Source organism: Crinia signifera, chromosome 5, assembly GCF_055691185.1.
Source record: "Crinia signifera chromosome 5, ASM5569118v1, whole genome shotgun sequence".
NCBI lineage: Eukaryota > Metazoa > Chordata > Amphibia > Anura > Myobatrachidae > Crinia > Crinia signifera.
The window spans coordinates 329,251,661-329,278,640 of record NC_139221.1 but is presented as its reverse complement, the minus strand read 5'-3'; the positions used below and the strand labels follow the sequence as shown (position 1 = coordinate 329,278,640).

Here is a 26,980-nt window from a genome sequence, read left to right as displayed (position 1 = left end):
ATAGCACTACCTTCATACCCAGCCCCCCCCCCCCCTTCATACCCAGCCCCCCCCCCCCCCCCCCCGGGTGCGTCACTACACATACAGTACCTGTACATATGTTTAATTTCTTCTGAGCCATTTTTACCAAACTTTCTAAAAACACCTTGGTCACCCACCTGCAATCTTACAACACCTGTCCCTACTGCTTTTGTACTCATGATTTGAATGGCAGAGCGGACCTGGGGGGGGGGGGGGGGGGGTGTCGGTTACCGGGGAACTGTAAACCACCCCCGGTTGGGCCTATGCCCTCCCACTAGAAGCAGGTCACAATAATGCAAGGAATATGAAGCATTTTATTTAAGCGGCAGTGTCTGTACCAGGATTCATTTACAATGATACATTATATGGAGAAACTTTGGAGGAGAGTCCCGACAATTCCCAGGGCCACAATGATCAGGGTGTAGGTGGAGGTGACACTATTGGCCCCGCTGATGTTACACAGGTCGGTTTTGCAGCAGGTCACTTGGTTGGAGGCCACCCCAAGGTTAAATCCAGATGGTACACAGGCCGCTGAGCACATCTTGGAGATGGAGGCTATAGACAGACTTCCTGCAGGGGACAGGACAGACGATATTACAACGTTCTACAAAGCGTAGTGCACTGTAGGGAATATTTATCAATGAAGAAAGATTGACAATGAAAGATCGACGCCACATGGGTAGGTAAGGGGGGGGGGTAGTTAGGGTTAGGCTATGGAAAGGGACGGCTTGGTTAAACACTGAGTGAGTGTGTGTGTGTGTGTGTGGGTTTAAGGTACTAGACTGTCCGTCTATTAATCCACACCCCTAGAGTGTGAGCAGTTGGTGTCATTAACTTGCCGACAGATGTGACCGGTGGCAGCACCAGAGGTGGAAGATGCAGCACAGTTCTAAATTCAAATAGGGGACAAACACCAACTGCCAGTGAGTCCGTTTGGAATGGCAGTTGGTGGCGGCTGGTGTTGCTCCCCTATTTGAATTTTGAACTGTCTTCTGTGCTTCGGCAGCCGACAGGCCAGTGCTGACACAGGGGAAGGCAGCCAGCACATATATTACATACATGTGAGTAACGTGTTACATACATATACCATTGGGGGGGTCAGGTATTTAGGTAATTTATAGGAAGATCTGTTCTGTGTGACTGGGTCTCACCTATTCCGACAGAGGACAAGGTGGTCATACATGACGTGCTATTAGCCGTGCAGTTCATCGGCGTCATACATGCAGCGTTACTGCTCTGGGAGTCGCAGGTGTAACATGTTAAGGAAAAGGCTGGAAAACAAACACATCTCGTTAGCGTGTAACATGTTATTCATTCATTTATTCCACATCACTAATGAATTACACAGGTTCCGTGGCTGGCTGACCTGAGTGTCCTCCTATGTGACGGGTATGGTCATTAGGTCGGCACCTATTATGCCGACATGCATTAGGTCTACCAATAAAGGTCGACATGGCTTAGGTTGAAACATGAAGTAGGTCATCATGCCTAAGATCGACATTGTTGGAAGGTCGACACAAGCATTAGGTCAGCAATGGCAAGGTTGACAGTCAAAAGGCCGACATGAGTTTTTTCACTTCTTTTGAGCTGACACGTGCCGACAGGCGGTATTTCCAGCCCTACCGTCCACTACGGTGTGGTGGGAGAATACAATTGTGTGCCGAGTGGATGTTGTACAGTAAGACGGTGTCCACATCCACTGTGTCGACATTCGGGACAAAGAAAAAAAGTGAAAACCTCATGTCGACCTTTTGACCGTCGACCGCGCCATTGTCAAAGTAATGCTTGTGTCGAATGTCCAACCCTGTTGACCTAATGCATATCGTAATTTTTCATGCGTCAACCTATTGTGCGTCGAGCTGTTGACGGCATACCATCAGGACATACCTGCCTACTTTTGGAATAGTATTATCTTTTGATAAAAATTAATTCAACGATAAACATTCAAAACGTTTCAAAACTTTTTGATGAATTGTCCTTTGTGTGTTTAACTAAAGATTACTAATCCGACATTCCTCAGCTCCCACACACTAGTAGCAGATGCGCTGACATAAGAAGACACGGGGGCAGGGCAAACTGTATTATCCACTGCTCAGGGTCCAGCAAGGGTTCGCTGACAGTCACAGCGGCTGTCATTGCCCAGGAATCCCCTGGTGACGAATCCAAAGAAGCGGGATATTTGATTTATAATGCAGGGCGGCGGGAGATAATAGCTTCAAACAGGATCTGGGACGGGAGTCGCCTATGCATCAGAATGTAGAAAAAAACAAGAAGGATTGGTCGCACAAGACCATTCAATAAGTGTTGTTGGACCCCCTGGAGTCAATCACTACTGTTAAGTTATGGTGATGGGCCTGGCGGAGGTGTGCTACCCCAGGACAGTGAGAAATATCACATCAAGAAAGAAAAAAGGAATGTCCTTTTAGGTTGGGTGCACCTATGTTTATCTAAAATCTAACTTTTAATGAGAATATATTAAAATGCTGTGAAATGTTTAAAAGATACACACAGAGAATAGACACACAACGATTAAAGTAAGAAATAACAATTAATAAAATAAAGGTGGCAGACAGAATGCTCTCTTCAATTCACTTATATATCGTGGATGGATTGATGTGTGGTTGTGTAGGGCACTTTATTTTTAATTCACATGTGTTGGGCACTTTCTTGTTAATTAACAAGAAAGTGCCCAACACATCCACACATCAATCCATCCACGATATATAAGTGAATTGAAGAGAGCATTCTGTCTGCCACCTTTATTTTATTAATTGTTATTTCTTACTTTAATCGTTGTGTGTCTATTCTCTGTGTGTATCGTTTAAACATTTCACAGCATTTTAATATATTCTCATTAAAAGTTAGATTTTAGATAAACATAGGTGCACCCAACCTAAAAGGACATTCCTTTTTTCTTTCTTGATATGCATCAGAATGTCTTTACCTCTGCCTGACTGGGCAGCCTGAGACATGAAGCCCCACAACTGCAAGAGACTAACCTAAGCCTACTGAACGTATCCTAAAAATCTGACTGACTTCTTTAAAGGAACGGGCAAACTCTCCGGAATCACAGATGTGACATCATATAGACCCCTCGAAATGTTCTGTCTCAGGTTATGTTCTGCAATGTAACCCTGTTATGTGTCCCGTTCCCAGCAGAGCTTACACCCTGGGGGTTATTCTAATCCATTTGGGCCCCCGCGCGTGTTCGCACAGGGGACCAATGGTATGCGTCTGCGCAGATGCAGGGTGTTCGCCAGGTGCCTGCACCCAACACTGTGTGATGGGGCAGCGGGCCGGGGACACGCCCTTGGGAATGTCCAGCATTCCTGCATGTGGCGGGCGTTGTCTGGTGGACTCACAAAGGCTGCCAATCAACCAGAATAACTCCCTCTATCTCAGCTCCCCATTGTACAGCGGTGCCCAATGGGGTCAGTTTATTAAGATGGAACTTTTATTGAAGATGGGATGTTGCCATGGGTAACCATTCAGATTTGACTTATTTATTTAGCACCTTCTAGAAGATAACCGATAGAATGGGATTGGTTGCTAGGGGCAACAGCCTATCTGAAATAGAACCCCCATCTTACTAAATAAACCCCCATGTGTGCCAGACAATACTGTTCTCTGAGAGAGGAAGGCCAGGATATAACGGGAGACGATTTTCGTCCGACTTTGTGAAATGTTACATTTTTCTGCAAGAATCTGACATTTTGCAAAGTCGGACAATGTAATAGTGTCCAAGGTCATTAAAAGTCGGAAGCCCAGTTAGTAAGTGGGACACAAACAGCCCCATGTAGTTGGACATAGGACCTTATTCTAGTTCACTCTTTCTGACAAAATCCTTCTTAGATGGACAAAACCATGTGCACTGCAGGTGGGGCAGATGTAACATGTGCAGAGAGAATTATATTTCTGTGGGGTTTTACTTCAAAGTGAAATCTATATTGCAGTGTAAAAATAAAGCAGCCAGTATTTACCCTGCACAGAAACAAAATAACTCACCCAAATCTAATTCTTTGAGTTAGATTTGGGTGAGTTATTTTGTTTCTGTGCAGGGTAAATACTGGCTGCTTTATTTTTACACTGCAATATAGATCTCACTTTGAAGTAAAACCCCACCCAAATCTAACTCTCTCTGCACAAGTAACATCTGCCCCCCTGCAGTGCACAGGGTTTTGTCCATCTAAGAAGGATTTTGTCAGAAAGACTGAACTAGAATAACCCCCATAATTCTAGCTGGTTTGTTTGGGTGAGTTGTATTTGTCAATGTTTAAATTCACTTACAAGTACACAATTACAGCACATTTACAGCAAATGCTAATTTAAAAAATTATTTCTAACCATAAAAATAAAAAAATATAATTTGATCTGTCAAAACAGTTCATGTACTGTTAATGTTTCCCCAATCAAATCCATCTTATTCACGACTGGATACACAAGCAGCTTCTGCTGATTAAAATGATACCCAGCAAGCCTATATTCTGTAAGTAACTGCTTATGCTACAGTGTTTTCCAAGCAAACAGTGTAACATTATTTGCTACGCAGACACAGCTGCATACAATGATTGCGACTGCACCTGTATACCAATTTATGTTACACTGTTCAGTCACTGTAGCATCACATTGCTGGCACCTGTTACACTATATCGCACATTCCGTTTGGCCTTAAAAATTGGACGCTTCTTGTGCTAACATACCCTCAGAAGCTGTATCCGATTTGTAAAAGGGGCACAGCATTACAGGGGTAAAATCCAACATTCTAACATCCGACTGGAGTGCATTGTTCCTGGCCACACTTACCTGTCCCTATGCAGAGGACCAGCACGAACAGGACACTTGTGGATGCTACCATGGTGAGATGTAGGAGATCTGTGGGGTCCTGGCTCTCACTTCTCTGTATATGTAGAGATTGTAGAGATTGGGCTGTGCCAGAGAAGCTCAGTTTCCAGGAATACAGTCACTTGTAGCCTCCCCTTTGTCTGGACAAAGGAAGACACCCAGCCTATATACTACAGGGAGGGTCAATTTTTTAGGTCCCAAATATCTCTCAGTGTTTAAAACGTCTCGGCCAGTTGTTAAGAATATTACGGTTTGGCCGGAAGGGGCTTTGTTGAGTTTGCAGGGATATCTGGAACATACGGATTGGGACCTGTTAATTGAGGAGGCAACCGATGATTCTAGCATCAATGTAGACTGACCAGCTTCCATGGTTGTGGTGTACCTTACATTTTGTATTGAGGGTGTAACTAGGGAAAAGAGAGCACGTTTATTCCCAAATGAAAAACCATGGGTGAATAGTGAGGTTCGTTTACTATTGAGATCTAGTGCGTTCAGATCTAAAGATAGACTAGTTTACACTGTTGCTCGTTAAAGAGGGGTATTCACTTGGCTAAGAAGGCCTACTTGGATAAAATCGAGGGCCAGTTTAAGGAATCCGGAGATGCAAGATCTATGTGGCATGGGATCAAGCATATTACAAACCACAGTGGCTCAAGCACTGGTCTTTCTAAGACTGATAGGTCTTCTGTGGATGAGTTTAATACATTTTATACACGGTTTGAGGAGGGGAACCTGATTCCTGCAGTTACATTTTGTGAGCGGTCGCCGGTCAGGTTCCCCACAGTCCGGTTGTACCTATGGCAAAATAATATCAGGAAAGCCTTGATCAGCAAGTCTTACGTACCTGTGCTGATCAATTGGTGGGAATTTTTACAAGGATTTTTAATTTATCATTATTCTATCGTGTTTTTCCACAATGTTTTAAAGTTAACTACAATTGTTCCTATCCCCAAATCCGCAGTTGTATCCGGGCTAAACGATTACCGTCCAATCGCCCTTACTTCACTTATTATGAAGTGGTTTTAGATCATCTTAAGGGTGTTATCCTGGTGGGGTTTGACTCCTATCAATTTGCATATAGGTCAAATGATTTTAACACTTTTGTGCCTACGGTGTTGATTGCAAAGATTGGTTACAACGCTCCCATGTGTGACTGGCTGTTGGATTTCCTGACTGATCGTCCGCAGTCAGTCAGAAAGGGTTCAGCTATCTCATCTGAGCTTGTCTTAAACGTTGGTGTCCCCCAGTGTTTTGAGTCTCTTTTTACTGTATGTTCATTGTATACCTCAGATTGTTTTTCAGAATCAAAGTCCAACCTCATTGTTACATTTGCGGATGATACTACGGTAGTGGGTTTACTTAGTGAAGGGGAAGAGGACGGTTATAGAGCGGAGGTGCAGCAACTGATAAAATGGGGAGAGGGCCCAGGGGCGGGCTGGGCCGGGGGGCAGAGTGCCATATGCCCCCCGGGCCGCTTACCCACCCACTGGCTGCGGGCCGCCCTGGATCAGCTCCTCCAGCCCTTCTGCGCTGGCCGCGGCTTCCTGAACACGGCCGCGGCTACAGGAAAATGCCGCCGGCCTCCTGCACTGAGGATGTCCTCAGTGCAGGAGGCCGGCGGCCATTTTCCTGTAGCCGCGGCCGTGTCCTGGAAGCCGCGGCCAGCGCAGGAGGGCTGGAGGAGCTGATCCAGCGCGGCCCGCAGCCAGTTGGTGGGTAAGCGCTCCCCCCCCTCCCGGGGGCATATCTGTCTGGCACTCTGTGGGGGCATATCTGTCTGGCACTCTGTGGGGGCATATCTGTCTGGCACTCTGTGGGGGCATATCTGTCTGGCACTCTGTGGGGGCATATCTGTCTGGCACTCTGTGGGGGCATATCTGTCTGGCACTCTGTGGGGGCATATCTGTCTGGCACTCTGTGGGGGCATATCTCTCTGGCACTCTGTGGGGGCATATCTCTCTGGCACTCTGTGGGGGCATATCTCTCTGGCACTCTGTTGGGGCATATCTGTCTGGCACTCTGTGGGGGCATATCTGGCAGGCACTCTGTGGCGGCATATCTGGCAGGCACTCTGTGGGGGCATATCTGGCAGGCACTCTGTGGCGGCATATCTGGCAGGCACTCTGTGGCGGCATATCTGGCAGGCACTCTGTGGCGGCATATCTGGCACTGTGGGGGCATATCTGGCACTGTGGGGGCATATCTGGCACTGTGGGGGCATATGTGTATTTGGCACTGTGGCGGAATATCTGGCACTGTGGGGGCATATCTGTCACATTGTGCGGTGTAATGGGCATCATGGTATGGGGCGTAATGGGCATTACGGTGTGGAGAGCATTGGGTAATTGCCATCACAGTATGGGGTGTAATGGGCATCAAGGTGTGCGGCATAATGTGTAATTAGCATCACAGTGTGCGGTGTATTAATTAGCATCGCAGTTTTGGGTGTAATGTGTAACTGGCATCATGGTGTTCAGCATAATGTGTAATTGGCATTACGGCATGTGGCTTTATGTGTAATGGGTATTACAAGGTTCGCTAAAATGTGCAATCTGCAGGTAGACAATACAATCATGGTACAGGCCACGTCCCCTTGTGATAGGCCACGCCCCTAATTTTCCTGCGCGCCTTCTGCGCGCAAAAGCATTCCGGCTGCCGTAAAATTGGCAGATTATGGGCCAGTGCTCTGGACTTGCCCCCTAGGCTAAAAGTTGCCAGCCAGCCCCTGCGAGAGGCTAATAACTTACTCTTGAATAGTTAAAAAAAGAAAAGAGGTGGTTATAGATTTTAGAAGACCTATGAAATCCACCATGGAGAGGGTCAGTAATATAACATTTTTAGGTATTACCTTTACTGAAGACCTGACATGGTCTGCGCACACCGCAATAGCGGTTAGATAGGCTCAGCAACGCCTGTTTTTCTTGGGGAGACTTAGGGCAGCGGGGTTATCTAGGCAGATACTTGTGAATTCCTACTGCCGCGTAATTGAGAGCCTATTAACCTATGCTATCACAGTATGGTATGGGAATTCCAAGTTTTCTGACCGTGGTTCCTTAGACAGAGTAGTTAAGGCTGCAGAAAAAAATATTGTCGAACCTTTGGCTAGGATGGCAGACTTTTTTTCTAATAGGCGTAAAACTAGGGCTAATAAAATTATTTTAGACTCTAGCCGCCCTTGTCATTCTCTTGTCTCCCTGTTACCCTCTGGGAAACGTTACAGGTGTTGAGGCTGCCGCACTAGTCGGCTGCGGAACAGTTTTTTTCCTTCTGTTGTTTCCAGTCTGAATTATAGCGTGTGACCTGCGAGTATTTATTTCCTTTTCTTATGGAATCTCACTAATGTGTTTCTTTTAATGTAATAGTGACAATATAAATGATTTGATTTGATAACATATGACGTTGTGCTGTAATGTGCCCTGAAGGCCAGATTGGGAAGATTTGGGGTATTACCCTGCAGCCGAGTCTGCATTGCCAAGCACTCATGCCAAGCGGTGGGCAGCTGTGAGGCCTGATATACGCTAATTCGATAGGCACGCAAATGACCGATGTTTATTTGTCCACGCATGTGTCATGATTTTGTGCATACAGAGCCGCAGTACTGCTTTGGACGCACATTAGCAAAGATGTGCTGGCTGGAGGGGGGTCAATAAGAGATGCGCGTAAATGTTGTATCTCAGAGGAGTGTCTCAGGCTTACCAGTGGGCCCCTCAATTAATAGGGTTAGTTTGTGGGTAGGGAGGGTTAGGGGGGCAGGGAAAGGTATGTTTGTAGACACTTAAAAAAAAAACCTGTTGACATTAAGTTCTAGTCCTTTAAAATGTTTAACAGGTATCTGTATAATTAGGTGTTCAGAAACCTTGCACATAGACCCCCCCCCCCCCCTCCTGAGTCATAACATCCAAAACTTGTGGAACAAGATCTACTGGATTGGTGGAATTACATCGGTGAGAAACAGCTAATTCTGTCATACTATACCTGCCTCCGAAATCCCCCCTCAGGACAGATACTCAGATAATGCATTCTGCATTAGAATGACCTCACATCTTATCCGTAACCCGGAGAGCAGATTCGGGAAGAGCACTCACATTCAGGGGCCCATTTATCATTTAATATTTGCGACTGAATCCCCAAAAACTCCCATCTTAGTAAATTTCCCCCTTAGTATCTACACGAGATTACTGTCATTGACGTGATTCTGTACATAACATTATTTGGAGGAATAGTGTTGACTGTCCAGGGTTAATTATCTTTGTCAGAGACAATTAACCTGTCAGTATATATTTTGGAGTGTTACCATACAATAAACCATATTACTGCCTATATTAGCCCAGGTGGGTAGCCGTCATTTCATTATAACCAAAAAATAATTCCACCAGATTTTTCTTAAATAAATCTAAAAAATGATTTAGGTACCGGTCCACAGCAGGTTACAGCCTGTAATTAATACACGAGAAAGCTAATTTGTAAAAGATTTCTTACAGACACAGAATGGACCCGCAAGATACATGAAATACCGCGCTGTATGGGGTTGGGTTTTTGATCATTTTTTAAATATTGGATAATGATGCTCATCACTACCTCGCACAGTTTCCGGACAGCTGTGAGCTCTTCATCCTAGTAGGTACTGTGGGGGTTATTTTGGTTCACTCTTTCTTCTTAGATGGACAAAACCATGTGCACTGCAGGGGGGCAGATGTATAAATATGGCCCTGCCTCTATCCTCATGAATTGGCGGGGCCTGGAGAATGCTATGCTCTCCCGGGAATCCATCAGCATTAGTGAGACATTCCCGTATCGTGCAATATACTGTTCTAAATTCTACGGACATGTACCTGTTCCATACCATCAATGGCATCTTCTCTACTCTGCTCCTTTTAGAAAAGTGTGCCAGTTACCCCACCAGTCCCAGAGAGCATGTCACCTACCCCACCAGTCTCAGAGAGCCTGCAACCTACCCCACCAGTCTCAGAGAGCATGTCACCTACCCCACCAGTCTCAGAGAGCCTGCAACCTACCCCACCAGTCCCAGAGAGCCTGCAACCTACCCCACCAGTCCCAGAGAGCCTGCAACCTACCCAACCAGTCTCAGAGAGCATGTCACCTACCCCACCATTCTCAGAGAGCCTGCAACCTACCCCACCAGTCCCAGAGAGCCTGCAACCTACCCCACCAGTCTCAGAGAGCCTGCAACCTACCCCACCAGTCTCAGAGAGCATGACAACTTCCCCACCAGTCTCAGAGAGCCTGCAACCTACCCCACCAGTCTCAGAGAGCCTGCAACCTACCCCACCAGTCTCAGAGAGCCTGCAACCTACCCCACCAGTCCCAGAGAGCCTGCAACCTACCCCACCAGTCTCAGAGAGCCTGCAACCTACCCCACAAGTCTCAGAGAGCCTGCAACCTACCCCACCAGTCTCAGAGAGCCTGCAACCTACCCCACCAGTCTCAGAGAGCCTGCAACCTACCCCACCAGTCTCAGAGAGCATGTCACCTACCCCACCAGTCTCAGAGAGCATGTCACCTACCCCACCAGTCTCAGAGAGCCTGCAACCTACCCCACCAGTCTCAGAGAGCCTGCAACCTACCCCACCAGTCTCAGAGAGCCTGCAACCTACCCCACCAGTCTCAGAGAGCCTGCAACCTACCCCACAAGTCTCAGAGAGCCTGCAACCTACCCCACCAGTCTCAGAGAGCCTGCAACCTACCCCACCAGTCCCAGAGAGCCTGCAACCTACCCCACCAGTCTCAGACAGCCTGCAACCTACCCCACCAGTCTCAGAGAGCCTGCAACCTACCCCACCAGTCTCAGAGAGCCTGCAACCTACCCCACCAGTCTCAGGGAGCATGTCACCTACCCCACCAGTCTCAGAGAGCATGTCACCTACCCCACCAGTCTCAGAGAGCCTGCAACCTACCCCACCAGTCTCAGAGAGCCTGCAACCTACCCCACCAGTCTCAGAGAGCCTGTAACCTACCCCACCAGTCTCAGAGAGCCTGTAACCTACCCCACCAGTCTCAGAGAGCCTGCAACCTACCCCACCAGTCTCAGAGAGCCTGCAACCTACCCCACCAGTCTCAGAGAGCCTGCAACCTACCCCACCAGTCTCAGAGAGCCTGTAACCTACCCCACCAGTCTCAGAGAGCCTGTAACCTACCCCACCAGTCTCAGAGAGCCTGCAACCTACCCCACCAGTCTCAGAGAGCATGCAACCTACCTCACCAATCTCAGAGAGCATGCCACCTACCCCACCAGTCTCAGAGAGTCTGCAACCTACCCCACCAGTCTCAGAGAGCATGACACCTACCCCACCAGTCTCAGAGAGCCTGCAACCTACCCCACCAGTCTTAGAGAGCATGCAACCTACCCCACCAGTCTCAGAGAGCCTGCAACCGACCCCACCAGTCTCAGAGAGCATGACACCTACCCCACCAGTCCCAGAGAGCATGCAACCTACCCCACCAGTCTCAGAGAGCATGCAACCTACCCCACCAGTCTCAGAGAGCCTGCAACCTACCCCACCAGTCTCAGAGAGCATGACACCTACCCCACCAGTCCCAGAGAGCATGCAACCTACCCCACCAGTCTCAGAGAGCCTGCAACCTACCCCACCAGTCTCAGAGAGTCTGCAACCTACCCCACCAGTCTCAGAGAGCATGACACCTACCCCACCAGTCTCAGAGAGCCTGCAACCTACCCCACCAGTCTCAGAGAGCATGACACCTACCCCACCAGTCTCAGAGAGCATGCCACCTACTCACCAGTCTCAGAGAGCATGACACCTACCCCACCAGTCCCAGAGAGCATGCAACCTACCCCACCAGTCTCAGAGAGCATGCAACCTACCCCACCAGTCTCAGAGAGCCTGCAACCTACCCCACCAGTCTCAGAGAGCATGACACCTACCCCACCAGTCCCAGAGAGCATGCAACCTACCCCACCAGTCTCAGAGAGCCTGCAACCTACCCCACCAGTCTCAGAGAGCCTGCAACCTACCCCACCAGTCTCAGAGAGTCTGCAACCTACCCCACCAGTCTCAGAGAGCATGACACCTACCCCACCAGTCTCAGAGAGCCTGCAACCTACCCCACCAGTCTTAGAGAGCATGCAGAGAGCATGCAACCTACCCCACCAGTCTCAGAGAGCCTGCAACCTACCCCACCAGTCTCAGAGAGCATGACACCTACCCCACCAGTCTCAGAGAGCATGCCACCTACTCACCAGTCTCAGAGAGCATGCCACCTTCCCCACCAGTCTCAGAGAGCATGCCACCTTCCCCAACAGTCTCAGAGAGCATGCCACCTACCCCACCAATCTCAGAGAGCATGCCACCTTCCCCAACAGTCTCAGAGAGCCTGCAACCTACCCCACCAGTCTTAAAGAGCCTGCAACCCACCCCACCAGTCTCAGAGAGCCTGCCACCTACCCCACCAATCTCAGAGAGCATGACACCTACTCACCAGTCTCAAAGAGCCTGCCACCTTCTCCACCAGTCTCAGAGAGCCTGCAACCTACCCCACCAGTCTCAGAGAGCATGCCACTTACCCTACCAGTCTCAGAGAGCATGCCAGTTACCCCACCAGTCCCAGAGAGCATGCAACCTACCCCACCAGTCTCAGAGAGCATGACACCTACCCCTCTAGTCTCAGAGAGCATGACACCTACCCCACCAGTCCCAGAGAGCATGCAACCTACCCCACCAGTCTCAGAGAGCATGCAACCTACCCCACCAGTCTCAGAGAGCCTGCAACCTACCCCACCAGTCCCAGAGAGCATGCAACCTACCCCACCAGTCTCAGAGAGCCTGCAACCTACCCCACCAGTCTTAGAGAGCATGAAACCTACCCCACCAGTCTTCGAGAGCCTGCAACCTACCCCACCAGTCTTAGAGAGCATGCCACCTTCCCCACCAGTCTCAGAGAGCCTGCCCCCTACCCCACCAGTCTCAGAGAGCATGACACCTACCCCACCAGTCTCAGAGAGCATGCAACCTACTCCACCAGTCTCAGAGAGCCTGCAACCTACCCCACCAGTCTCAGAGAGCCTGCAACCTACCCCACCAGTCTCAGAGAGCCTGCAGCCTTCCCCACCAGTCTCAGAGAGTGTGCCAACTTCTCACCTCCAATCAGAGTGCAGCATTCTCTACCTACCTGCAGCCAAAAAGTGAATAGCTATCAGTTTCCTGATTGGTAGAAGTCTGGAGCCATCCTCCAATCAGTGTGCAGCATCCCTCCCAGCCTGCAGCCAAACAGTGAATGGCTATCAGTGTGCTGATTGGTAGAAGTCTGGAGCTATCCTCCAATCAGAGTGCAGCATCCCTCCCAGTCTGCAGCCTAACAGTGAAAGGCTATCAGTGTTCTGATTGGTAGAAGTCTGGAGCTATCCTCCAATCAGAGTGCAGCAATCCCTACGAGCCTCCCTGCCTGTAGCCACTGTATGGAACCATGGGAGGAGACGGTGCAGGACTGCAGGAGGGGAAAGATTTTCTATAATGTATTCTCATGAATGGGTGTGTAGGGGCCCCAGTATATTGCTTTGCCCAGGGCCTAAAATGTTGTTAAAACATTGGGGCACACAGCGCTGCGCATGTGCCCCGATGGTTTTGCAATGGCAGTCACAGGTTACATTAGAGTCACTTAGAATATTTGGGATGGGGGTGTGTTGCGATTGACAAGGTTCGATGTTGCGATGGATGGCGCTGATGGATCAGAAATGCCGCCGGAGGGTGTCCATGTGCACATTCTACGTTTCTATATAAATGGCAGCTATTGCACCAGTAACATATTTTTGCCAATCTGCTCTGTGTGAGAGCTCAGTTCCGGACACCACTGTAACCACCTCTGAATCAGCCCCCGGGGTGACGGAGTCATGGAAGGCTGAGTTTGGGGCCTAATTCAAGCCTGGTCACTGCTGTCGTCATTTGCATAGCCCTGTGCAAGTCCGCGATTGTCTCCGATCCGTACGCACGCGCAGTTGTTCGATAATCAATTGCATTTGCACAACAGCGATCAGCTATAAATAACCCCCTTGTGCAGCGGAGCAAAAACAGAGCAATAACCTCGGCACTGTGGCAAAACCGTACAGCGCAGCCCAATACCGTTATTAATGCGTGCTCCCGTCCCGTGCACCGTCAATGTCCCCTGCCCGTCTCCTGCTCTGTTACTATATCATCAACTAGCCAATGTCCAGGTGATGTCACTTTACTGCACGAGAGAGCAGATGACCGCCAGTCAGCGTCGTAGCAATACCACCGCATACCAAGCGGTGGATTGGGGGCACTGGCATCTGATTTATACCAGAGCCCCCACGTGAAATCTGTGGAAAATGTCCCTTCTGTCAGACAAGCGCAGTCCAACACATTAACAGCCCTGAGGCTCTTTGCCAAAGCATATTGTGGTCCTGTATGGATGAGGTCTATATAATGAAGTCCATTTTCCAGTTGCCATAACCGGACGTGATGTCATCGTATCGGGGGACACACAAAAGGGCTGTACTAAGGGTTCTAGCCCACAGACAGCAATATTAGGTGTGGGGTGATGCCAATGCCTTATGGGACCAATCTGGGATCCAGACTCTGCATCCATCCATCAGGTCCCAATATGCCTCCCGTAGTGACGCTTTTAAAGTGCTCATTAAATTCTCTGTACCTCAGCATTTACAGGGCGTGGGGACTATGGGCCCGATTCAGGTTAGCAGCACGAGCGATTATTGAACGACTGCGCAAGCACATGGCCCACAGTGCACATGCACGAGCTACCCGTGTGAACAAAGTCAGCGATGGTGATTGACAGCCGGGGGCATTTGATTGACAGCCGCCGAGGGGCATAACCGGGGGAGGCTGCTGCTGATCGCTGGGCTCCGAACATTCACAGCCCAGCGATCAGGCCTGAATTGGGCCTACCAGAGGCCTAATGCATTACAGATTGGAAGGGGACAAATTCTGCCCCATTCCGATGGTGGCGAGTTTGCGCATTTCTGTGCATGTACAAACCGCGGCACCAAACCGCTTTGTAGAGTTACACACTCGCCATGTCGTTCGTTGCGGGGAGGGAGGGCCGGGGGCGGGCAGAGCCGGAAACGGGGCTGGACCATGGGAACGCAGGCGGGCCGATGTCTGTCGGGGGTAGGCGGCTGACATCACATGACTTCAGCGCCTGCCCCGTCTTCGGCGATTTGCGGAGGAAATTAAAGTCAGTTCAGACTGACATTTATTTCCGATGGCATGAGAAATCATTCGATGGTCGGCAGGCGATGGTCGGCAGGCGATGGTCTAGGGTTGGCAGCCATCGAATGATTTCCCCTGCTAGCCGCCGCATGTGTTGGCGAACCCATCCCCTAGCATGGTACCGAGGGGATTTGGTGGGGGTGGAGGTGGGCGTTCGGTCGGGCGGCGAGGGCTTCTTAGCGCTCAGTAAGCAGCGATTTCCGCTTCTTACCAAGCCAACATGAATCACCCCTTAAGTCTTAGAGAGAGCGGAGAGAGATAAAGCACCAGAAAATCTGCTCATAAAAGTCATTTTTCAAACACAGTTGATAACATGGCAGTTAGGAGCGGATTGGCTGCTACTTTATCTCTCTACTTTATACCTTTACCTTTTTATAATTCTCCTCCAGAATCTATTACATTACCCCATATTTACTAAGATGCTGGACATTACATACCTCCCAACACCTTGGCCACGTAGTCACACCTCCCAACACCTTGGCCACGTAGTCACACCTCCCAACACCTTGGCCACGTAGTCACACCTCCCAACACCTTGGCCACGTAGTCACACCTCCCAACACCTTGGCCACGTAGTCACACCTCCCAACACCTTGGCCACGTAGTCACACCTCCCAACACCTTGGCCACGTAGTCACACCTCCCAACACCATGGCCACGTAGTCATACCTCCCAACACCTTGGCCACGTAGTCATACCTCCCAACACCTTGGCCACGTAGTCACACCTCCTAACACCTTGGCCACGTAGTCATACCTCCCAACACCTTGGCCACGTAGTCACACCTCCCAACACCTTGGCCACGTAGTCACACCTCCCAACACCTTGGCCACGTAGTCACACCTCCCAACACCTTGGCCACGTAGTCACACCTCCCAACACCTTGGCCACGTAGTCACACCTCCCAACACCTTGGCCACGTAGTCACACCTCCCAACACCTTGGCCACGTAGTCATACCTCCCAACACCATGGCCACGTAGTCATACCTCCCAACACCATGGCCACGTAGTCATACCTCCCAACACCTTGGCCACGTAGTCACACCTCCCAACACCTTAGCCACGTAGTCATACCTCCCAACACCTTGGCCACGTAGTCATACCTCCCAACACCTTGGCCACGTAGTCACACCTCCCAACACCCTGGCCACGTAGTCACACCTCCAAACACCTCGGCCACGTAGTCATATTTCCAACACCTTGGCCAAGTAGTCATACCTCCCAACACCTTGGCCACGTAGTCATACCTCCGAACACCTTGGCCACGTAGTCATACCTCCCAACACCTTGGCCACGTAGGCACACCTCCCAACACCTTGGCCACGTAGTCACACCTCCAAACACCTCGGCCACGTAGTCATATTTCCAACACCTTGGCCACGTAGTCATACCTCCCAACACCTTGGCCACGTAGTCATACCCAGGGCTATTTTTCAGCAGGCTCCAGCAGGAACTGAGGCCCTTATTCTAGTTCACTCTTTCTGACAAAATATTTCTTAGATGGACAAAACCATGTGCACTGCAGGTGAGCCAGGTGTAAAACCCCACCCAAATCTAATTATCTCTGCACAAGTAACACCTGCCTCACCTGCAGTGCACATGGTTTTGTCCATCTAAGAAATATTTTGTCAGAAAGAGTGAACTAGAATAAGGGCCTCAGTTCCTGCTGGAGCCTGCTGAAAAATAGCCCTGGTCATACCTCCCAACACCTTGGCCATGTAGTCATACCTCCCAACACCTTGGCCATGTAGTCATACCTCCCAACACCTTGGCCATGTAGTCATACCTCCCAACACCTTGGCCACGTAGTCATACCTCCCAACACCTTGGCCACGTAGTCATACCTCCCAATACTTTGTCCACGTAGTCATACCTCCCAACACCTTGGCCACGTAGTCATACCTCCCAACACCTTGGCCACGTAGTCATACCTCCCAACACCTTGGCCACGTAGTCATACCTCCCAACACCATGGCCACGTAGTCATATCTCCCAACACCTTGGCCACGTAGTCATACCTCCCAACACCTTGGCCACGTAGTCATACCTCCCAACACCTTGGCCACGTAGTCATACCTCCCAACACCTTGGCCATGGCCACGTAGTCATACCTCCCAACACCTTGGCCACATAGTCATATCTCCCAACACCTTGGCCACGTAGTCATACCTCCCAACACCTTGGCCACGTAGTACACCTCCTAACACCTTGGCCACGTAGTCATACCTCCCAACACTTTGGCCACGTAGTCACACCTCCCAACACCTTGGCCATGGCCACGTAGTCATACCTCCCAATACTTTGGCCACGTAGTCATACCTCCCAACACCTTGGCCACGTAGTCATACCTCCCAACACCTTGGCCACGTAGTCATACCTCCCAACACATTAAACTTGTGATGCGTGACTCCCAAGTGGCCCAAAGAGGTGGCGTGGCCTCGCAGATGATGCCATTACCAAGTTTGGATTTGCCATCACCATGAGCGCTCTGTGAGATCCTGGCACGCTCCCAGTCCTGCTGAGAACATTGGGGACAGCGGGGATGTACAGTATGCGCTATAGTGATGCCATGTAGTTTTGCCCATTCTGGGTGGGTGATCGCTCGCTGCTTATTGTATTATTGGGCAGGGTTTTCCAAAACCATTACTCCGAGCAGGAAATGCAACACAGGTGGACACATTAAACACAAGTCACAATAATATAAGTAAGATCAGCAATTTACTGCAGTCTGGAGAGTAACAATGTAGCTGTTATACAGAGAAAGTATTCAGGAGAGTCCACAGGAGTCCCAGGGCCACAGCGAGGGGGGTGCAGGTGGAGGTAACACTATTGGCCCCACTGATGTTACACAGGTCGGTGCTACAGCAGGTCACTTGGGTTGAGACCACCACAGCGTTAAATCCAGATGCTACGCAGGCCGCTGAGCACGTCTTAGTGATGCTGGACGCAGATAGATTTCCTACAGGACAGAAAATAGTCATTATTAGTGATAGCCAAACTCATGTCCTCATACAGTAGGGATCGCTTATATAAGGTATGGATCAATATGGAGACTTTGTGCCCACTGGTAGCCAAACCCATGTCCTCATACAGTAGGGATCGCTTATATAAGGTACGGGCCAATATGGAGACTTTGTGCCCACTGGTAGCCAAACTCATGCCCTCATACAGTAGGGATCGCTTATATAAGGTATGGATCAATATGGAGACTTTGTGCCCACTGGTAGCCAAACTCATGCCCTCATACAGTAGGGATCGCTTATATAAGGTATAGGCCAATATGGAGACTTTGTGGCCACTGGTAGCCAAACTCAAGGAACATTTTGTGTGGAAATTATGAACTTCCATCAGAAGTTGGTTTGTCCACCCAACCTATAGTACATGGGCCAGTATGGACAGTTTCTATGGAGTATTGACCAATATGGACACTGAGTCCCTTAGGTTTAGACACTTAGAAGGAAGATTAAGGTTCGGCTGCAGGGGCCTAGGTACAGGGATTAGGCTGCAGGGGCCTAGGTACGGGGATTAGGCTGCAGGGGCCTAGGTACGGGGATTAGGCTGCAGGGGCCTAGGTACGGGGATTAGGCTGCAGGGGCCTAGGTACGGGGATTAGGCTGCAGGGGCCTAGGTACGGGGATTAGGCTGCAGGGGCCTAGGTACGGGGATTAGGCTGCAGGGGCCTACATACGGGGATTAGGCAGCAGGGGCCTAGGTACGGGGATTAGGCAGCAGGGGCCTAGGTACGGGGGTTAGGCTGCAGGGGCCTAGGTACGGGGGTTAGGCTGCAGGGGCCTAGGTATGGGGATTAGGCTGCAGGGGCCTAGGTACGGGGATTAGGCTGCAGGGGCCTAGGTACGGGGATTAGGCTGCAGGGGCCTACGTACGGGGATTAGGCAGCAGGGGCCTAGGTACGGGGATTAGGCAGCAGGGGCCTAGGTACGGGGATTAGGCTGCAGGGGCCTAGGTACGGGGGTTAGGCTGCAGGGGCCTAGGTACGGGGGTTAGGCTGCAGGGGGTTAGGCTGCAGGGGCCTAGGTACGGGGATTAGGCTGCAGGGGCCTAGGTACGGGGGTTAGGCTGCAGGGGCCTAGGTACGGGGGTTAGGCTGCAGGGGCCTAGGTACGGGGATTAGGCTGCAGGGGCCTAGGTACGGGGATTAGGCTGCAGGGGCCTAGGTACGGAGATTAGGCTGCAGGGGCCTAGGTACGGGGATTAGGCTGCAGGGGCCTAGGTACGGGGGTTAGGCTGCAGGGGCCTAGGTACGGGGATTAGGCTGCAGGGGCCTAGGTACGGGGGTTAGGCTGCAGGGGCCTAGGTACGGGGGTTAGGCTGCAGGGGCCTAGGTACGGGGATTAGGCAGCAGGGGCCTAGGTACGGGGATTAGGCTGCAGGGGCCTAGGTACGGGGGTTAGGCTGCAGGGGCCTAGGTACGGGGGTTAGGCTGCAGGGGCCTAGGTACGGGGGTTAGGCTGCAGGGGCCTAGGTACGGGGGTTAGGCTGCAGGGGCCTAGGTACGAAGAATAGGCTGCAGGGGCCTAGGTACGGGGATGAGGCTGCAGGGGCCTAGGTACGGGGATTAGGCAGCAGGGGCCTAGGTACGGGGGTTAGGCTGCAGGGGCCTAGGTACGGGGGTTAGGCTGCAGGGGCCTAGGTACGGGGGTTAGGCTGCAGGGGGTTAGGCTGCAGGGGCCTAGGTACGGGGATTAGGCTGCAGGGGCCTAGGTACGGGGGTTAGGCTGCAGGGGCCTAGGTACGGGGGTTAGGCTGCAGGGGCCTAGGTACGGGGATTAGGCTGCAGGGGCCTAGGTACGGGGATTAGGCTGCAGGGGCCTAGGTACGGAGATTAGGCTGCAGGGGCCTAGGTACGGGGATTAGGCTGCAGGGGCCTAGGTACGGGGGTTAGGCTGCAGGGGCCTAGGTACGGGGGTTAGGCTGCAGGGGCCTAGGTACGGGGGTTAGGCTGCAGGGGCCTAGGTACGGGGGTTAGGCTGCAGGGGCCTAGGTACGGGGATTAGGCTGCAGGGGCCTAGGTACGGGGATTAGGCTGCAGGGGCCTAGGTACGGGGATTAGGCTGCAGGGGCCTAGGTACGGGGATTAGGCTGCAGGGGCCTAGGTACGGGGGTTAGGCTGCAGGGGCCTAGGTATGGGGATTAGGCTGCAGGGGCCTAGGTACGGGGATTAGGCTGCAGGGGCCTAGGTACGGGGTTAAGGCTGCAGGGGACTAGGTACGGGGGTTAGGCTGCAGGGGCCTAGGTACGGGGGTTAGGCTTCAGGGGACTAGGTACGGGGATTAGGCTGCAGGGGACTAGGTACGGGGATTAGGCTGCAGGAGAGGGGTCAGTGTCACATTTGGAGGGGTCAGTGTCATGGGTAACACCCTCTCAGTGACCAATAAAGGAACAACAGTGTTTAACAACAGCCCGTATTGTGGATCTTACCTATTCCACCACTGAACACAGAGGTCATACATGACGTAGACGTGGCCGTGCAGTTGGTGGACGTCATACATGCAGTGTTGCTTCCCTGGGAGGTGCACGTGTAACATGTTAAGGAATAGGCTGGAAAAGAAAACACAGCTTATTAGCGCATGTACATTCCATGTGTCACAATCCTCTCTAGGGTTACCACCTTTGTGTTGAGCGATTCCCGGACAGTGACCCACCCCTTGACACACCCACAGCCCATCCATTGACCCGCCCCCAGCCCCGCCCCTTAACCCGCCTTATGGTTTATGTTTTTTTTACATTTGCTTCAAATCTATTCTTGATTTTGCACATGGTAATGCCACTTAGACGTTGCGTCACACACTGTAATGCCTATTAAACATTATGCCACACACTGATGTCCATTATAAATTATGGCACACACCGTGATGCCCATTACACGTTATGCCATGAGTGGACAATTGAAAAAAAAATAGGGACGAAATGGACAGTGCGCGTCGAAGGTGCGCACCAAAAATTTACACCGTAATGCCTATTACACGTCACACATCCATATTATGCCACATGCCATAGTGCCTATTACACGTTATGCCAGGGCTCAACAATTTTTGACAGGCGCGCACCAAAAACACACCAGAGTGCCTATTATACGTCCAACACAAACATTATATAAGTATACTACATGCCCATTACACATTATGCCACACACTCTAATGCCCATTACAAGTTATCCCAAACACAACATAATGCCCATTACATATAGCACACACCGTAATGGCTATTATATATTATGCCATATAAATACTGCCTACCTCCATGTTAATTGCTTGGGGTTTCTTGCTCGATGCCAGGGCCTTCATACGATGCGACGGGGGAGTGCAAATGCCTTTTGCCAAGGTGGAGGGCAAATGCTCATTGACAAGGGTGAGGGCAAATGCCTGTTGCCACAGTGGAGGGCAAATGTTCGTTGCCAAGGGGGATGGCAAATGCCAAATGCCAGTGACCACAGTAGTACATTTAGAGTAGCTGCTGTGCTGGGGCTGGCTGGGCCTGGGAGATTGGCTGGAGGCCTGGGCACATTGAATTTGCCCAGCAGGTGACCTGGACGCTGGGCACACAGAAGGGAACTACCTGGAATTCTGGACTGGTGAGAGTGGGACAGCCGGTGCTGGCTGGGCCTTGGAGATTAGCTGGGGGCCTGGGCACAGTGACACCGCCCAGTAAGTGCCCTGGGCCGCTGAGCACACAGAAGGGAACTACCTGGAGTCCTGGACTGGTGACAGAGGAACAGCCGGTGCTGGCTGGGCCTGGGAGATTGGCTGGGGGCCTGGGACAGAGCACAGTGACGTCACATCGCCCAGCAGGTGACCTGGGCCTCTGAGTGCGCAGGACTCTCACTAGAGTCCTGGACTGTCTGGTGGGTGAGTGACAGTGGGACAAATAATGATTGGGACTCGGAGGGACCCCGGGCCCAGACACAGGCAACCGTACTGTAGGTTTGTGAGCTGCAGGCAGCCTGCGGCTGTCTGAGTGCTGCTGGCCTGGCTCTCTGCCTGCCGGGCCATGGACTCTGGACAGACAGACTGGACTGGACAGATCAGATCACAGACTCAGTAGTCTGTCACAACATACATAACTGTGCCCACAGCCTGCCCCACCCCACTGCCAAACTTACAGTATACTGAACTGAATAATGTATTATTACTACTGATCCTGTGCCCACAGCCCGCTGCCTGCCCACCCCACTGACGAACTTACAGTGCTGCCGTATAATACTACTGATGCGGATGCATCATCATGCCGCCCACAGCGCTGAGCGTTCACCACCGCCGGCACGTCCGAGTCGGCAGCCGCACTCTCACGTCTCACTGAGTGGGCGGGTGTCACGCGGCAGCACCACAGCCGCTGCCCGCAGGAGGAGCTGGGGAGGAGTCGGACAACACGTCACACAGTGACACACAAACTGTGTCCCGCCTCCCTCCTCCGGCCGCGGGGTGAAATCATTCGATGGTCAGCCACTATCGAATGATTTCTCCAGCGCTCGCAGTCCAGAGGCACCTATATGGCGACTAAACTGCGGGTGCCCTGTACGAGGACAGCGCGGGCAGCTGGCATCCGGTGACGTCAGCTGCCTGCCCCACACACCCGCATCACGGCCTCATTACCATGAGAACGCCCATATAGTAATGAGGCTGCCCGGCGCCCCCGCCCTTCTCCGCCCCTTGCCCACTGTGTAGGGTGCGAAAGCCAATATTCGCTGCCACATGGACACATATACACTAGTTCTACAGTTACACTACCAGTGCCGAATGTCTCTGGTACCCCAGGAGTAGAATCACACAAACGCACAGAGAACGTACAAACTCTGCACAGATACAGCTTTCATGATCATCTAACCCAAGACCTCAGTGATGTGAGGCAGCCACCTGACCATTGTCCCGCCGGGGGGATGTGTCATATAGTCACTATTGGCCATGGCTCACCACATGAGAAAAGGTTAAACATGGCTTAGGTCAACACAAGCAATAGGTCAACATAGAAAAGGTCGACATGAGTTTTTCACGCCGTCGACATGGACACTCGCCATGCTTCGGGAACAACATAATATTCTCCCTCTATGTCCACGCGGATAGTTAAGTTTAAAAAACCCCTGTTCTGGGGAAAAACTTGAAAAGGGCATGTCGACCTTTTGACTGTGTCGACCTAAGGTATGCTGACCTTTTTCAGGTGTCTACAGAGTGATTAATCTACCTATTAATTGTCAACCTGCCGATGATTGTCGGCATCCCGCCCCACCCTGCCGTCTATCGCTAATGCCATAAAGTCATGTATTCAGGATGCTGCAATGGTGACCTGTAAGTCTAGAGATATAGGGTGAGATGTACTAAGCTGAGGAGAGAGATAATGTATCAGTTAGCCAGCACCTAACTGTCATGTCGCAGGCTGTGTTTGACAGATGGCAGACGCTGGTTGGTACTTTACCTCTGGCCAAGGCTTTAGTAAATATCCCATAAGCGCTGAGGGGACGGAGAAGGTCCTTACCTGTCACTACGCAGAGTGCCACCACCAGGAGGACGCTTGTGGATACCGCCATGATGAGATACAGGAGGTCACTGGGGTCCTGGCCCTCAGGTCTCTGTATATATACACACTGGGCCGTTACTGGGATGCTCCGTTTCCATAGTTACCGGCATCTCCATGTCACAAACACTGGTTACGGGAAGGCCAAACAACCTATAATTAAAGTCTGTTATTATGGTCAGCAGACAGCACCTATATACTGTATACAGGCCTCTATGATGGGTTTATTCATGTGTGGCCTGATGGCTGGATAATGGGGGTTCGGGGATCATAAACCTTACTGGCCCAGCGTACAATCTGCAAGTGGTGGCAGTCACCCCAAGCTGGTTCCAGTCATGGTGGTGAGTCCAACATCCGGCCGAAACGCTGTTCAGCGCAATCAGAATCCAACGGAGAACGTTTTCCTTATTGGGCTGTAGCGATACGCAGTAATACACGGGAAAGATTTACTACAGCTTCTAAAAATAAAAGGTGCTGGTGTTACTTGTATCATCGGTTTCTTTCTATCATTTTCTGAGATACATTTGAAACTGGTTGCTACGGGCAACGCTTTTCTGATTCTTTGGTAAATCTATGCCCATGTGCCTTACACTGAGACGCTGCTTACTCACCACATACAGTACAGGGTGGTGCCTGTCACCTACCTGGCGTGTTGTGACATCACATGATCTGATGATGTAAGCAAGTGCTGCCACCAATGCAGAGGCCATACAAGGCTAGACACCGAAATGCTTTGTGTTATGCCGGATAAAACCACCAGGATAAGGTATTGTCACACGCCAAACCCCGTACTCACTGGTTGGGCCTGGAGATGGGGCATTTCTTTTGTGGCTGGTGACAAAGTTCCGTGATGGACACGCTCTTCTAAAGTCGGGGGTTAGGTGACCCTCAGAATAATGACACTGGAATCCCAATGGAGGGAATGTCGTCAAGGTTCAGATGAGCATACTTACCTTGCAATGCCTCCCCTAACCTGTGGCACCTCCATGCATCCTCCTCCCTTGTTGTGCATGGAGCTGGGGCACAGGGTAGCTACTTGCATCACAGAACTCTTTTGCAGAAGTCCCTGGTGAAGTAGGAGGTGATGTGGGAGGGTGGCAGATGGTCAGCTTGGGCAGTGGAACTCATCTTGGTCCTCAAGGATATCCATGCTTAAGCACAGGTGACATAATTAGAACCACAGTCAGCGTACACTTTTTTTTATTGGCAAATTTCTGAAAAGGGGCGTGTCCAGGGAGGCATATATATATATATATATATATATATTTATATATAGGATAGTGAAGAGACAACAGCGGCACTCTGGGGATTTTTTGAAAAAATATATTTTCAGCAAAAAAAGGCTTCCAACGTTTCGGGGTATGTGACACCCCTTTGTCAAGGTTATACGTGCACGTATAACCTTGACAAAGGGGTGTCACATACCCCGAAACGTTGGAAGCCTTTTTTTGCTGAAAATATATTTTTTCAAAAAATCCCCAGAGTGCCGCTGTTGTCTCTTCACTATCCTGTACTTCTGTTCCTGAAGGCACCTGGGTTACCTGTACTGCTGGAGGAGTGCCAGGCCTACACCTCTACCTCTATATATATATATATATATATATATATATATATATATATATATATATAGCTAGAAGAACACAGCGGCGGCACTCGGAGACTCGTGAAAAAAATCAACTTTATAAAACCATCAAGCAGGTGCAAACAAAGACCGACGTTTCGGGGGGAAGCCCCGTTTTCAAGGTGCAGAAGTCACTTCTGCACCTTGAAAACGGGGCTTCCCCCCGAAACGTCGGTCTTTGTTTGCACCTGCTTGATGGTTTTATAAAGTTGATTTTTTTCACGAGTCTCCGAGTGCCGCCGCTGTGTTCTTCTAGCTACCTACCCTGTATTGGAAGGCACCGGAGCAGTACAAGTATCTGGGACTGAGTGCCGGTCCGCCCCATCCCGCTATATATACGACGAAAAGGCTGAGGCCTTGAAACATTGACGACTATGTTATACTAACTCCTTTGCACTAAAAAACTTTATTTGCAAAATCCGGAGAGTGCCACTCATTTTTTCCTACAAGTTCGCCCTGGGAGAATATCGCCGCTATTATTAACTCTGTGTGGAGGCACCACGGTCCGTGACCTGACATTAGCCGAGAGTGCCAAACAAACCCTCTTCTCTCTCTCTCTCTATATATATATATATATATATCAGGTCATTTTCTTACCACAAATAAAATCACATTTATGGCGCCCGACTTGCTACTGATCATTCTCCTCACACCCTTTACATGCCATCATCACCCCCAAGTCATCTTCCCATGCCATGAGTGCCCCCAGATGCTCTTCCCATGCTATCAGTGCCCCAAGATCCTCTTCCTATGCCAGCAGTGCCCATGGATCCTCTTTACATGCCATCAGTGCCCTCAGGTGCTCTTCCTATGTCATCAGTGCCCCGGATACTCTTCCCCTGCCATCAGTGCCCCCAGATCCTTGTCACATGCTATTAGTGCCCCCAAATCCTCTTCCCTTGCCATCAGTGCCCCAAGATGCTCTTCCCATGCCACCAGTGCCCCCGAATACTCTTCACATGCCACCATGAGTGCCCCTGGATGAACTTTACATGCCATTAGTGCCCCCGGATGCTCTTCCTGTGACATCAGTGCCCCCGGATCTTTTCCCCATGCCATCAGTGCCCCCAGATGCTCTTTATGTGCAATCAGTGCCCCCAAACCCTTTTCTCGTGCCATCAGTGCCCCTGGAACCTCTTCATATGCCATCAGTTCCCTAGGTCCTCTTCCCATGCCATCAGTTCCCCTAGGTCCTCTTCCCATGCCATCAGTGCCCCCAGATGTTCTACCCATAATGTCTTCTGCTCCACATACTATTAGAACCCCTCGCATGCACACAGCGTCTATTTCCCACTGCTCTGCTCAGCCCTTAGAGTAACATGACAGTTAGGAGCTGGTTCTTTATGTCTCTCCAAGGCTTAGTACATAGACCACAGGGCCTGTAACATGACAGTTAGGAGCTGGTACTTTATGTCTCTCCAAGGCTTAGTACATAGACCCCAGGGCCTGTAACATGACAGTTAGGAGCTGGTACTTTATGTCTCTCCAAGGCTTAGTACATAGACCCCACAGCCTGTAACATGGCAGTTGATAATAGTAATGGAAACAGTGCAGGTACAGTGACAGGATGCTGAGATTTCTGCAGATATAATGATAGAGCAGAACTCCCCTCCAATACTGACTAATGATCATCAGATAATATGACAGTAACATGGTAATAAGTACAGGTGTCACTATATTACCTAGTCTCCCGGACGGTGGGGGCAGGTCCGGATCCGCAGTGGGCAACAGTTAATATAGCATTGG

General features: G+C 50.7%; 2 protein-coding genes across 3 annotated transcripts; both read right to left on the bottom strand.

The window, feature by feature from the left end:
• Positions 1-351: 351 nt before the first annotated feature.
• Positions 352-4,952, bottom strand: LOC146079792 (lymphocyte antigen 6E-like). Its single transcript, XM_083186435.1, has 3 exons — positions 4,825-4,952; positions 1,173-1,292; positions 352-591 (listed from the first exon to the last, which is right to left on the bottom strand). The coding sequence occupies exons 1-3, from the start codon at positions 4,874-4,876 to the stop codon at positions 383-385; spliced, it is 381 nt and encodes a 126-aa protein (XP_083042561.1). The 5' UTR covers positions 4,877-4,952; the 3' UTR covers positions 352-382.
• A 12,852-nt stretch (positions 4,953-17,804) lies between these two features.
• On the bottom strand, positions 17,805-24,229 carry LOC146079791 (lymphocyte antigen 6E-like). 2 transcript variants are annotated; one of them, XM_083186434.1, is made up of 4 exons: positions 23,895-24,229; positions 23,575-23,766; positions 20,527-20,646; positions 17,805-18,046 (listed from the first exon to the last, which is right to left on the bottom strand). In XM_083186434.1, the coding sequence occupies exons 2-4, from the start codon at positions 23,624-23,626 to the stop codon at positions 17,838-17,840; spliced, it is 381 nt and encodes a 126-aa protein (XP_083042560.1). In that variant the 5' UTR covers positions 23,627-23,766; positions 23,895-24,229; the 3' UTR covers positions 17,805-17,837. The 2 variants fall into 2 exon arrangements, with proteins under 2 accessions (XP_083042560.1, XP_083042559.1); XM_083186433.1 differs by having other exon boundaries at positions 23,908-24,229.
• Positions 24,230-26,980: the final 2,751 nt, after the last annotated feature.